The following is a 12,567-nucleotide window of genomic DNA, read 5'->3' as shown; positions in this document are numbered from 1 at the left end:
AATCAGCTGTTGCACTTTTTAAGAAAGCACGTTTATGTAAAATACACATTGAGTGCCAAAACATCTAAATCATGGCGACAGGTCGGGAGACCAGAAGTAATCCAGTTCCCAAATTTGCCACAGGAGAAAAAGTCCTTTGCTACGAGCCTGATCCTAACAAGGCTCGAGTATTATATGAATCGAAGGTTTGTTTTAGTAGAACCGTTTGTTGGAAAATCTTTCCTCTACCGCTTCTCTAGCGTATCCAGGTTTTTCTTACAGTTGCTTGTTATGATAATCAGCGTCCGAGCGGATTCTAATCGTTCTAATTCAAATAATCCGCGGTCACCAAATGACCTTTGTTGATGTTATGTCACTCTTAATCAGGTTCTAGAAGTTGATATCACTAAAGATGACAAAGGAAAAAGAGTTCCAGAATATTTCATTCATTTTAATGGTTGGAACCGAAGGTAAATCACGATCAGTCTATACTGTTGATGTAACATTTCATTACCAACCAGTGATCAGTGCAAAGAAGGAAGGTGTAGGCTATGAGGATCAAGTGGTGGTATCGTTTTAAAATAGAAATTGTCATAGCTCAAGGACTATAAATGAATTTCTTTGCCAGGGTCATCCTCGGTGTAAAAGCCTGACGAGGTTTTCTTTGTTTCATGAGGTATTGTTTATATGTTTTGTTGTCTTTGTTTTACGTCACTCGGAGCTTCACAGGTTTTTACACCGAGGATGAGCCGATTTTCTCATTTAACCTAATTCATGTTAACAAAACAATTTTTATTTTTACCAGCTGGGATCGCTGGGTTGTAGAAGATCAAGTTCTAAAAGATACGGAAAACAACAGATCACTCATGATCAGACTCCACGAGCAGGCACTGAAGTATGTTGTTAATGATATAAATTTAGTTCTATTTTAAGAAGAGCATTATGATCAATTCAATGGAATCTTAATAGGTGCTTAAAGTTATTCCACATGTTTTCAAAACTTTTATTGCTAGAGCGAGGATTAAAAAGAAGAGGAGGTTTCTTCAAGGTTCAGAAAGCAAGGACTCTGATGATACTAGCAAATCTGAAAGAAAATCAATTTCAGAAGTGGTTGGTGTGACTCCAATGCATGTTGAAAGACTTTTTTTCACTTGTTTTCTTTGGTTTGTTGTTTTTTTGCAGCTGTTGCTTTTTTTTGTCTTTTTAGTTTGTTTTGTTTCAAATCAGAGAATGTAATGCACCTTATGTGAGTTTTAGTGGCTTGATCAATAGTATCTGGGAACTCATGACAAAAAAAATACTCTTTTAAAGGTGGAAAACCCAGAACTACCAAAAGTTGAAATTGAAATACCAAGTCAGTTAAAACTGAAGCTTGAAGATGACTGTTATTTTATTAAAAGAAAAAAGAAGGTAATTAAACCCTAGAACTTAAACGTTTATTACAACCATTTTAAAATGAAATATATAGTTAAAATAATTTATGATCTTAAGGCTTGCTTTCTATGACCTTCTGATGGTCATTCACTGAGAGAAGTTGCTTAAAGTCACTAGCATTTGTATTTTTCCCAATGTGTGACCAGGATGGTTTAAAATATCTTATGAATCTGTCAGATTTCAAGTGTAAGGATGTTACCTATTATTGTTCGAGAGGGCTCCCCCACCCTAACTTCTTGAATTTCCCAATATCTTTTGTATCTTCCCTGAAAAGAAAATATCTCTGGAGCCACACAAGTCAAAATAATTGTTGTTATGGTTAACACCATGTCACATTTTTATACACCTGTGGATAAGGAAGGAATTTAATTATAGGCAATCAAAAATCTGCAATAATATATTTTTTTAGTCAGAAGCATCTTCAGCAGCATGCCAGAATCTTGAATTTTTTAATCTGATTGACTTACTGCAGTCCAGCTTTTTGTACAGACCATGGTCCAGATTTTTTTTGCACGATTTACACAAAAGCTGAAAAAAGCAAACCAGCAGAAAAGAATAAAGTAAGTTATTTACTGACCTAGGTCGGTCTGTATGGGGAGACAATGTGCCCTTGGTTTGAAGTATGATCCTTGGCCTTGCCTTGGGCCAATTTAGGCAGTACCCAAGACCCTCAGCATATTTATTTTCTGATATAGACCTCCCTCCAAGTAAATTATTCATATTTTCTTTCCAGCTTGTGCAGCTTCCCCGGACACCAAATGTTGTACAAGTTCTTCAAGATTATTTCCAGCATTATCAGGAATTTTACCCTGGACAGAGGTAAATAACACAAATGTCCATGGTTAGGTTTCATATAATCAAATTTTTAGTTTTAAAGTAGCTTCGAAGCATTTGCCCATCTTAGTATTTATCAGCCTTGTAATATTAGACCAATAATTGTCAACTCTTTATTAACCCACAGCTCAAACTTGGTCAAAGAGGCGATGGATGGTCTCCGCATTTATTTTGATTTTACTCTTCCAACTTTGTTGCTTTACAACTTTGAACGTGAGCAATATCAAATGGTCATGAACTTCACCCCGCACTCTGAGGAAACTAAGGACAGACATCAAGAAGAATTAAATGGAAAAACACCAACAGATGATAAATATGGAATAGTTAGTTCATCCACAGAAAGCTCTCCTGTAAAGCAAGATTTTGCAAACATTTTTACAAATCAGACTGAAACAAAGGAAGGAGAAGGTGTGCACTTCCAAAATAATTGAAGGTTAAAATGAATTCAAACTAGTTTGATTTGTGTTTTACCCTGTATAAGGATTGTAGTAATAGATCTGGAAAAAAGGAAATACAAACCAAACTAGCTTTTACCATTTTGACCAGAGAGTTATGGTAAACTACAACTAATCTATTCTCCTCGCTAATTATTAAAACTGCTATCATGTTTTTCTAAGAGGTTGATTTATAATGATCAGTAAGTAATTACATCTCCCACACTTTTCTCTCCATTAAATGTCTTTCCCTTCCCTTTCACTTTTGTTCTCTTACCCATTTGATGGCATTACATTAGTTGTCCCTAACACCACCCCCACCCCCACCCCCTCATATGTGTGTTCTTTGTACACCCCATGACTCTTACTTTACTTGCACACTGGACAATGACTCATAAGAAATTGGAAGGTCTGAGAACAGACTTAATATTATCAGAATATAGCCAAGTAAACTACTTTTTTGTCTCCTTTCAAAAAATGATAAAGGAAATTGTGGGTATTTTAATTTTTTAATTGATTGTAACTGTAAAGCCCCTGACATCAATCACGTTTCGTACTGAACTGAATTGAACTAACCAAAAAAGTTAACTTTCGTGATCTATCAGGGTAGTGTGAATACTTATGCATCATTAAACCTGGATAGCAGAAATTAAGAAGATTTTCATGTTGTTTGTTTACTTTTTTTCGTTCAGCCAAACAAGAAAGACTTCTACGTCGGCGCACGCCCAGAAATCTATCAGCAAATGTTGAGGCTTCCCAGTCTGCAACAGTGTCATCCACTTCATCGAGCCCAGAATGCAATGCTTCTGCTCTAAAACGGGTCGGTTATCAGTGTACCATTTAAACAATAGAGTGTTTCTGTCGAGGAACTATCGGTCTGATAGTTGCCCCTTGGAAATTTGATGTTCCTAAAACTACCATATTTGCCCTCGAAGCTTCGCTTTTCAGGCAAATATTTGTTTTAAGAACATCAAATTTCCGCGGGGCAACTATCACCCGATAGTTCCGAGGCGTAAACACTCTATTGTTTTTATTGTTCACTACTAAATTTTCTTTCGCGCCTACAGCTTGTCACAAATGTCAATAATTCGCAACCGTACATAGGCTAAATAATACGTTATAGCTGTCAGAATTGAAAAGTCACTGTTTTTCCGATCTGCCTAACTTCGCGGACGTCAAACTATTCAAAACTTTTCAAGGATGAGTACTATCAATCCAGGTATTTTTCGCGGACGGGCACTATCCATCCGGGTATTTTCCGCAGGCGGGCACTATGGGCTGATAGTGTCTCTCCACGGATGAACACTATCGCGTCACGTGATCGATTTAAACCAATAAGAACCGGAGAAAATTTAGTGGTGAACTATAAACTGTGATAGAAAAGGAGCGATTGCCTCCTATCTAAACCTCCAATCCATTAGACCATGAAATTGAAGCTTGGCCGAGCGTAACGAAATTAAAAAGCCGTATCACATGAAACAGTATCGTATGCGCCAGAAAAAATCTTCAGCTTTTAGATTAATAAGGAATATCTTCCTTGAGTAAATGAAAGTAAGTGAAAGCCTCAGATGAATATTACAAACAGTCTTTTCTTTATACAGAGTTTGCTCATTTTGGTGTGTTTACCGTGAAGTCCTCCATTCTCTCATTTGAAATACGCATTAATCTTTTCCATTCTGAACTATCCTCGACAAAGGATATTTGAAAGTTTTGTTCTGCTTAGAGTCAATTCTCTGTGACGCTTGAAGTGATTCAAAATATCAGTGAGATGCCCATGGAGTGTTATTGTTTTTATTCCTCAGAAAGCAGTGGAAATAGAAGACAATTCTTCTCACAGTACAGCAGCACCATTCCCAAGTTCGCCCATTCCCAGCTCGCTGAGTATATCTACTCACATGATGCCCTCACAAATCTATGGACCGGAACATTTATTAAGATTATTCGGTAAGTTGTTAAGGTATTTTAGTAGAAACAATGACTGTGTAACACTTAAATTGCCATTTTTATTTTTCAGTTAATGTTGTGAGGTTTTTTATGCTTGGAGAGCCAGGATTTTCTTGGAGGACCTATTCAATCCGATGTCACACTAATATTTCCCCAGGATTTCCGAAATTCTTCGAAGACGGCGGGAGGAGTTCCGTCAAAACTTTGTTTAATAATCACCCCTCGATATAGTTATGAAATCCTCATTGTAATGATATAATAGCAAGATCAGTTAAAAAGGTACATTTCACATGTGCGTTAAACGCTATCATATTTTCCCTTGTAGTCAAACTTCCTGGCTTGTTAGCAAGAACAGATATGCCTGAGAAGAATCTCGATGCACTCTTGGAGCAAATAAATACCTTTCTCAGGTAAGTGCACTTATAGTTTCTCACACCTGGCCTTCCTTGCTAATTGACTAGTCATTTCTTAGACCATATATTTCCCTGATAAATGCAAATAGATTTTATAAGGAAATAAAATTTATTGCAATCAGTGCAACTGAAGGAAAGACTTTGTATTACCCCATAGGTAAACTATTCGCCATTTTTTTTTTTTTTTTTTTTTACTTTTTAAAATAACTGTATGCATATAGCGAAGTATGGACCTGAAAGGAAACCTTTTCTGGCTAAATTTGGGGAAAGCGAGGATAGTGATTTAACCCTAAAACCCTAAATTTTTCGGTTTCAGTTTGTCATTAAGGTTGAATTATTTGCATGCTGGTAGCTTTAAAATTTCATTCGAGAAATGATAGTTTCCTGATTTATTTTTTCGTGTGTAATTGTAGGTATCTGGCCGAGAATTCAAACAATCTATTCCCAGAGGACGTTTATTACAACTCACTGCTCTGAGGAGAGGGCTTGAAGAGCTTGTTTACGTTTCTTTTCGGAAAACATCAACAAGAAACATTGCTTCGTTTTCTTCTACACAGACCTTACGGTTTCCCACTTCTATCATTGATCATTCCATTTGTAAAAATTCATTCGTTCAAGTTCCTTTTGATCGGGTGTTAATCTGTAGACTACAAAAAAAACTTTCATCCTTTCTGTCGGCTGTAAATATCTTTTCATGTACGTTAACATATGAATATAATTAATATTAATTTATTTCATGACTTTGCTTGTAAGGGACATTGGTTTTTTGTTAAGAATCCTTCGTTTGTTAATAAAAAAGCTTTTAATTAACCGACTTGTGAGATCATTCCAAGCCTCTGAGTACGCTTAAATAAATCAGAGCGCATTTGAATGGAGTTAAATATAACGAAAAGCAGCCATGGACCGAAGCGAGTCAACCCACAGAACTATTATTACTTTTTGATAGCCTGCGAGACTCAAAGGTCTTGCGTGGAAACGAGGCGAGTGGTCAGCCAGTCCAAGATGGCGCCTAAATGTTTTGATGGCTATCCAGAAAGTAGCGACGCGAATAGCATGCATTCTCCTAATGTCGAACGTAATAGAAAGTTGTCACCCATTTTCTTAAGCTTTGCCAGTAGAGATCAAAGTGAAGATGTGAGGTATAGGCCGGCAGAAGACGCAGGAAGACGTTAATTTGTCAAGAACATCGATCTGCATGTATCCTTTATGGTTGAGTCTTTGACCTCTTGCTTTAAATAGGATTTGGTCTTTGGATTCGTTTGGTGTCACGCGTTTTGAGACTTGCTTAGAGACCTAAACAGAGTTAACAAACCAAAGATCGCATCAGATTTTCGAGAAGTACTTAATTTGAAGAAATGTGTTAAACTGTACATTCAGAACTTCCACATGAAACGCTGTATTGTACGAGACACTACCAGCCGTTGCTAGACACTGCTAGCCTTCCCAATTATCACGACTATCTTCAAAATTTCTTATGTTCGCTATATCTTTGTTGGTGCCGTAGTCTCGATAGCAAGCTAGACAAGCTTGAGCACAGGGTACTAAAACCAGGTTGTCAGATTTATGATCGGTAGACGTGTAATTATTTTTTCTGCCAGATCCACAGGAAACAAAATATGACACGCAGGCTTTCGAGCGAGCTCGAAACGTCAGTATTTTTATTCGTTACGGTGGCCAATTTACAATTTAAACTTAGTTGATAAAACCAATTAAGCTTTCGAGCAGTCGAGTCTAGATATCACAGAATTGCGTGACACATGAAACATTTTCCCCTTTTCGGATTGCGATGGATTTAGTAAGTCCTCAAGGTTATTCCAGAGGAAGAGCAACAACCAGAAATTTCACTTAAGATTAATTTCGACTGATACATCTTTCTGAAAGAGTTTTAAGTAAATATCTATTATGAGCACTGAGAAAGGCACATCTCAGTTGGACAAGGTATCACCACTTCCCAAAGCTGAAAAGAAACTTGAGTAAAATGAGTGAGAAATGAAATAGCAATCACTTAATAGTTTAGTGCTTTTTTCGGATTCGCTTTCAAAATTCCTAACCAAAATATGGACAAGAGAAAATGATGTGATTTCTCTTGTCTAGGTACCTGTGTGTTGAAATAATGAAGCTATTGAACTCTTTGAACTCTCAGTAAGTACCTTGCTGGGGAACTCGTGAATACTTTTCCTTCTATTAATCGATAATAATATCTATAGCTGTTAAAACAGTGTCTCGCGCCTCAGCCCACTGTAATCAAAATCCAGAGTTTGCCAACAGATGTGAAGCAGACTGAGACATTTTTTATTCGCATGTTAAACTGACGCGTCTGCGTGTATATCAGCTGTGAACACAACATTTTGTCCGGGTGTAGGTTGACGATTCAAATGTTTGAAATCTTTTTAAAGAGCAAAATGTCGTTTTTAGGTTCTCTCTCCTTTGTAACCAGTAAGAGAGACCCTAGAAGCGAGGTTGTGAGAAACATATTTGCTTCCAGTGCTGAACTGATTACATTGCAAGAATTAGGATAACATGGCTTCAGTGTCAGTCAGAAAAGCCACTAAGCCATTTATACAGACATATTTACAGACATCAACTGTGTTAAAAGGAAAAGCAAATGTATCACTGCCGGACTCGAACACTTGAACAAAACACACTGCTGTAGAAACAAGGAAAGTGTACCCCAACCATAGTAATGCTGCCACCCGGAAGGTTCCGGAAAATCTTAGTTTAAAGACGTGCTTTACACCTCTTAATAAAAGTTACTCTCGGCAGATAATAGCCATTAGAGAAGTGTAAACGTAGTGTTCAAATGATAACTTGAAACAAAAGCAAAATGAAACCATTAAACAGCGAAGACGCACCTTAAAATATCTCACCCTCCTTCGGACTGTAAAGAAATAAATCCAATACCATAGCTACTTGTTCCCTTAATTCACTCTCCTAGGCCCACCGTCACGTACGGAGGAATACTAATTTAAGCTGGTTCAAGATTGTCACACATCATATGCTTTATAATGACAGCAGAAACGAGAAGTGAAAAATTGTTTCAGTGTTGTTTTTGGACTGTATAACGATTCCAAGTTCATGTGCGGAAAATAGACGAAGATCAATAGATTGCTTATCAAAACGAGATTACTAAAAGGATGTATTTGAATTATTTCTGTTTTTTATATTCTCAGCCATAAAATGAACCAATTACAAATACTACGTCGAATTACTAAAAACGAAATTTGTGAATAGTTGTTTGGAGTTTACAAAATTTCAAAAGGTCTACTTTGAGGAAGGTACTTCATGCCTAGTGAATACCACTTTCTCTTTGCTTACCATTCTTCATTTTGTCAAAAGCCAGGGTTTACACAGGTGTGAGACCACAGTAGGACCAGCTTTCCTACTTATGTAAACGTTTCTCTGTGCTCAGGCAGCTGCAAATACACTTTCAGCTCAGGTGCAGACTGAATAATGTTTAAAATCTCTCGTAAGGTTTCTTACAAGACTACAGTGTTAAAATTACTCAAGGGCAACAATCGAGCGAGTTAACTCTGTGAAACTAGAACTGTGTGCCACTCAACCAAGGTAATTCACTTATCTTTCAGTATTCTCGTTTGTGTTTTCCCTCTCCAGTAAGATCAATGTTGTAAAAAATTATCGAAGAGACTACAAATCAAACTCACTCATGGAAGGAAGTTATACTCTAAATTTCTTACCTGGTTTTCTGTGAAGGGTTCTTAACGAAGAAATAGTGAGGCTAACAGGTAGTGTACTAAATACAAATTAAGGAGGAAAGCAAATTATCGCAAACGTAACTTGCGTATTTATGTTGGATTCAGATCCGAAAAAAAAAAATCTTCCGAAAAAGGGGTGTTACCCAATCCTCCGAAATTTAAGTTGGCACAGGCTATCCTGTAACAATTTGTTTGTCGTTGTTGTTGTTGTTTTATTCCAGAAAAGAATCCGTTTCGTTGAAAATGCAAGCCTTAACTGTGTTGTTAGCCTTGATGGCTGTGTCAGCAACTCCTAATGCATACCACCGAGTGTGTTATTACACAAACTGGGCCCAATATCGACCAGCGGGGGCCAAGTTCTTCCCAGAGGACATTGACCCATTCCTTTGCACACATATCATATACTCGTTCGCCAAGATCAACCAACAAAACATGATTGCTATGTATGAATGGAACGACGATGAAATGTACGTCCGATTTAACGACTTGAAGAAAAAGAACCCAGAATTGAAGACACTGTTGGCTGTTGGTGGTTGGAACCATGAGAATGGAAAGGTTAGTCCATTCTCGCGCATGGTCAACACGGCCGCCTCACGGAAAGTTTTTATTGACTCTGTTAAGAGGTGAGAAGCTTAGTGTGTTAAACATTCCAATTCAAAATCGTTAATTCAGACTCGTATTCCGCTTCGCTCTTGTTTCGGGTTAGACAAGAATGCAGTCGACACTGCCATCTTTTCAGAGAAAAGAGAACTCAGTTCATGATCATTAAATTGGCGGTTTTACCGTGTAACAGTACGGATTAGACTTATTGTGGGATGAAAAGCATTCATTGCGAATGATGTTAAGAGTTTTGAAACACTATTCTTCAATTTGGAAATAGTAACCAGCAAACAAATGCGATGAAATAGCACTGTAGTGTTCTTGACTGGTTCGCAGTTTCAACTTAAAAAAGTAAACCTGTGCAATGCCACGTATAAAAAATTTTCCTTCCTGAAACTTGTTTTTGCTCAGGTTTGTTCCTACTCATTTCCGCGCTCACTCTCCTTATATAGTTTGTTGAGACAGTACAAATTTGATGGACTTGATCTGGACTGGGAGTATCCTGGAAACCGCGGCAACTCTCCACCTGGGGACAAACAGCGCTTCACAATCCTTTGCCAAGAGCTTCTCGCTGCTTTTAAGGAAGAGTCAGCTGAGAGCGGAATGCCACGACTTCTACTGACAGCCGCCGTGGCCGCTGGTCATTCAACAATTAACAAAGCATACGAGATCAGCAAATTAGCTGGCATTTTAGACTTTATAGACCTGATGGCATACGATCTCCATGGAAGCTGGGAACCCCAGACAGGGCATCACACTGCCCTGGAGGGTCCCCCAGGGGATAAACTAACAGTCTCCTACGCAGTGCAATATTGGATGGATAAGGTAATATTTGATTTTAACAAGGAAGCATATCTTCAATCAATGAGTTACCATTGTTTTCTGACATAAGTTGCATTTTTTTTGCAGAATTGCTTTAGTCAATGATTCTTCGAAGTATCGAAATCCACCGAGGAGCTAAAAAGTTCTGGAAATAATGAACTTGTTAATTAGTCAGGTTTCTGGAATCTAAGCGTTGCACTTGTAGATTATTTTCCGTGAGATTGGTCAGGTTACATTTGCATAGTCGAACCACTTGTACGTTTGCACTCTTAGTTGTGTTCTTTGTTATTACTCAGGGTATGCCGTGTAAGAAAATCGCTTTAGGATTAGGAACTTACGGTCGAGCATTTAAACTTGTCAACCCGAATGAGAATGGACTGGGAGCTTCGACCAAAGATAGGGCTGCCCCAGGGAAATACACCAGAGAAGGGGGATTCCTGTCCTATTACGAGATTTGTACAATGGGTCTGACCGTGGTGCAGGACAATACAGTGAAAGCCCCGTATGGATACAAAGGAGACCAGTGGGTGGGGTACGATGATGAGATGAGTTTGACATTGAAAGCGAACTCTCTCATTAAGGAGAAAAATCTGCTGGGTGCCATGTTCTGGGCGCTGGATCTGGATGATTTTAAGGGTTCATTCTGCGGTAAGGGGAGGTAAAAATACCACTTTTCTTCTTAGCTTTGATTTCTTTTAAAACAAAAATAAAAAGAGTTCGCAGTCGTGTTCTTTGATCAGTTAATGTAATAAAACGTAGTCTAGTAGAATCGTTTCGACAGAAACTGTACTTCGTCTAACTAGAAAGATAGTCAAATTGTGAGGAACTCATGTTAGAACTCTGCAGTTTTCTAAAATTCTAATTTAATACTTGAGTCAAGCTTTAAAAGAAATGAACGATATCTATATCGTTGTTCTCTTGCCTCGTTCAGAAAGCGTTGAACATGTCCCATGCTGTAAGTCAATTTGAAAGCAGTCTGTTGTTTTTATTCATTATCTACTGACTTCATGCCTGTCTCACTAAGGTATCCTCTGATGAATGCCGTCAAACAAGCATTAGGAGGAGAAGGCGGAGAAACAAGACCGCCCATCCCCTCCCCATGGCCAGAGCCTAGCACCCAGGGCCCCACAGCTGGGCCTCCCACTGCTGAACCTCCAGTTGGATCTTGCCATGCCATAGGGTCGTGGCAAGGGAATGCAGGCATGGATCAATGGTGTAATGAAAACTGCGTCAAGGGGAACTGTCCAGAGTATTTGTGTGCATGTAAAACTTGAGAAAGCAAGTGTCCTTCCATTGGACCAGAAAGTATCAAACTAATCATTGTAGTAAGGGAAAAAAGAACACTTATTAAACGTTGAACTGGAAGGAACTGGTGCTCTCTTTTGTGACGATCTATTTTTTCCAGCCCGTTCAGTCATTTGGCAAGTTAAGTCCAAGTGACATTTTGAAAATCATCTTTAAGGAACAGGCATTACTTATCGCCGGGGAGGAGGGGGGAAGGGTTGGAGGATTTTTATCCTGATCCCGCCTTAAGGTCCAATGATATTCTTATGAACCCTCCCCCTTCATCAGCAGTTAATTAGAAGTTTTCTTTGGTCCCCCCTCGTCTATATGCTCTGCTCTCTTTCCCTAAAAACCATGTGATCTGCCCCAAAACCTTACACCCCACCCCACCCCGGCGATAAATAGTGACTGTTCCTCATGTTTATTATGGATTTGTTCAAACAGTGTTGGGTAAGTCTCAAGTTAAAAAATATATAGCGTCGGAGGTCGTGACGAAAGGTGGTGCTACATTCAAACATTTATACACTTTCTCATTGTCAAATCCGCGGCTTTTTCTTTTGTTTTATTTGTTTGTTTGTTTTTCTTTTCTTTTCTCTTTTTTTTTATTCTCTTTCGTTTTCTCGAGGCACGTACTTCGAGGACGAAATTGCTTGATCGATGATCTTTTGTACGACGAATGATTTGTGAACGAAATGAAATTGAGCAAAACGATTTCCTTAAATTGAAGTTTTGATCGGTGATTTACTCCCGGCTGATGTTATTCTGTCAAATTCTCGCCGAATTTGTAAGAACCTCACATTTAGCTCCCAGTTAGCTCAATGGATAGAGCGCTGGACTGTTGTACGGGAGGTCGAGGGTTCGAGCCCCGGCTGGACCAATACTCAAGGTCTTAAAATAATTGAGAAGAATATGCTTCCTTTCTATATCATCAAGAAATGGTTAGATATTCTAGTCTTCTCGGATAGGGACGAATAAATGGAGGTCCCGTCTCGTGCAGGGTTAGGAGTAGGAGACGTTAATTTCCCACGCACGAGATAACTGTGTGATGGATGTCCTTCCCCGGGGTGGGATGGGTGGGTTGGGTTTAGGTGGATGAACCTAGTAGGGGAC

The 12,567-nt window shown here is 38.6% G+C and overlaps 2 protein-coding genes across 5 annotated transcripts; both read left to right on the top strand.

The window, feature by feature from the left end:
- The first annotated feature begins 36 nt into the window (after positions 1 to 36).
- Positions 37 to 5,848, top strand: LOC111332813 (MSL complex subunit 3). 2 transcript variants are annotated; one of them, XM_022938266.2, is made up of 11 exons: positions 37 to 185; positions 367 to 449; positions 785 to 874; positions 993 to 1,089; positions 1,291 to 1,389; positions 2,147 to 2,232; positions 2,375 to 2,655; positions 3,374 to 3,501; positions 4,484 to 4,625; positions 4,951 to 5,035; positions 5,452 to 5,848. In XM_022938266.2, exons 1-11 carry the CDS (start codon positions 72 to 74, stop codon positions 5,513 to 5,515), a joined length of 1,269 nt encoding a protein of 422 aa, XP_022794001.1. In that variant the 5' UTR covers positions 37 to 71; the 3' UTR covers positions 5,516 to 5,848. The 2 variants fall into 2 exon arrangements, with proteins under 2 accessions (XP_022794001.1, XP_022794002.1); XM_022938267.2 differs by lacking the exon at positions 1,291 to 1,389.
- A 176-nt stretch (positions 5,849 to 6,024) lies between these two features.
- LOC111332858 (acidic mammalian chitinase) lies at positions 6,025 to 11,538 on the top strand. Of its 3 annotated transcripts, none has more exons than XM_022938323.2 (5): positions 6,025 to 6,235; positions 9,020 to 9,374; positions 9,804 to 10,176; positions 10,470 to 10,831; positions 11,198 to 11,538. In XM_022938323.2, the coding sequence occupies exons 2-5, from the start codon at positions 9,025 to 9,027 to the stop codon at positions 11,445 to 11,447; spliced, it is 1,335 nt and encodes a 444-aa protein (XP_022794058.2). In that variant the 5' UTR covers positions 6,025 to 6,235; positions 9,020 to 9,024; the 3' UTR covers positions 11,448 to 11,538. The 3 variants fall into 3 exon arrangements, with proteins under 3 accessions (XP_022794058.2, XP_022794059.2, XP_022794057.2); XM_022938324.2 differs by lacking the exon at positions 6,025 to 6,235 and adding an exon at positions 6,267 to 8,602 and having other exon boundaries at positions 8,973 to 9,374; positions 10,470 to 10,821; positions 11,198 to 11,340; XM_022938322.2 differs by lacking the exon at positions 6,025 to 6,235 and adding an exon at positions 6,270 to 8,602 and having other exon boundaries at positions 8,973 to 9,374.
- Positions 11,539 to 12,567: the final 1,029 nt, after the last annotated feature.

This window comes from Stylophora pistillata, chromosome 9 (assembly GCF_964205215.1).
Source record: "Stylophora pistillata chromosome 9, jaStyPist1.2, whole genome shotgun sequence".
In the NCBI taxonomy this organism is placed as follows: Eukaryota; Metazoa; Cnidaria; class Anthozoa; order Scleractinia; family Pocilloporidae; genus Stylophora; species Stylophora pistillata.
Note: the sequence above shows the minus strand (reverse complement) of the source record. Positions and strands in the feature narration are given on the sequence as shown.

Coding starts and splice junctions, on each gene's coding strand:
- LOC111332858 (XM_022938322.2), top strand. CDS start 8,995: ATGCAAGCCTTAACTGTGTTGTTAGCCTTGATGGCTGTGTCAGCAACT. Junction 9,375..9,803: donor TTTATTGACTCTGTTAAGAG/GTGAGAAGCTTA, acceptor CTCCTTATATAG/TTTGTTGAGACAGTACAAAT. Junction 10,177..10,469: donor TGCAATATTGGATGGATAAG/GTAATATTTGAT, acceptor GTTATTACTCAG/GGTATGCCGTGTAAGAAAAT.
- LOC111332813 (XM_022938266.2), top strand. CDS start 72: ATGGCGACAGGTCGGGAGACCAGAAGTAATCCAGTTCCCAAATTTGCC. Junction 2,233..2,374: donor GAATTTTACCCTGGACAGAG/GTAAATAACACA, acceptor ATTAACCCACAG/CTCAAACTTGGTCAAAGAGG. Junction 2,656..3,373: donor TGAAACAAAGGAAGGAGAAG/GTGTGCACTTCC, acceptor TTTTTCGTTCAG/CCAAACAAGAAAGACTTCTA.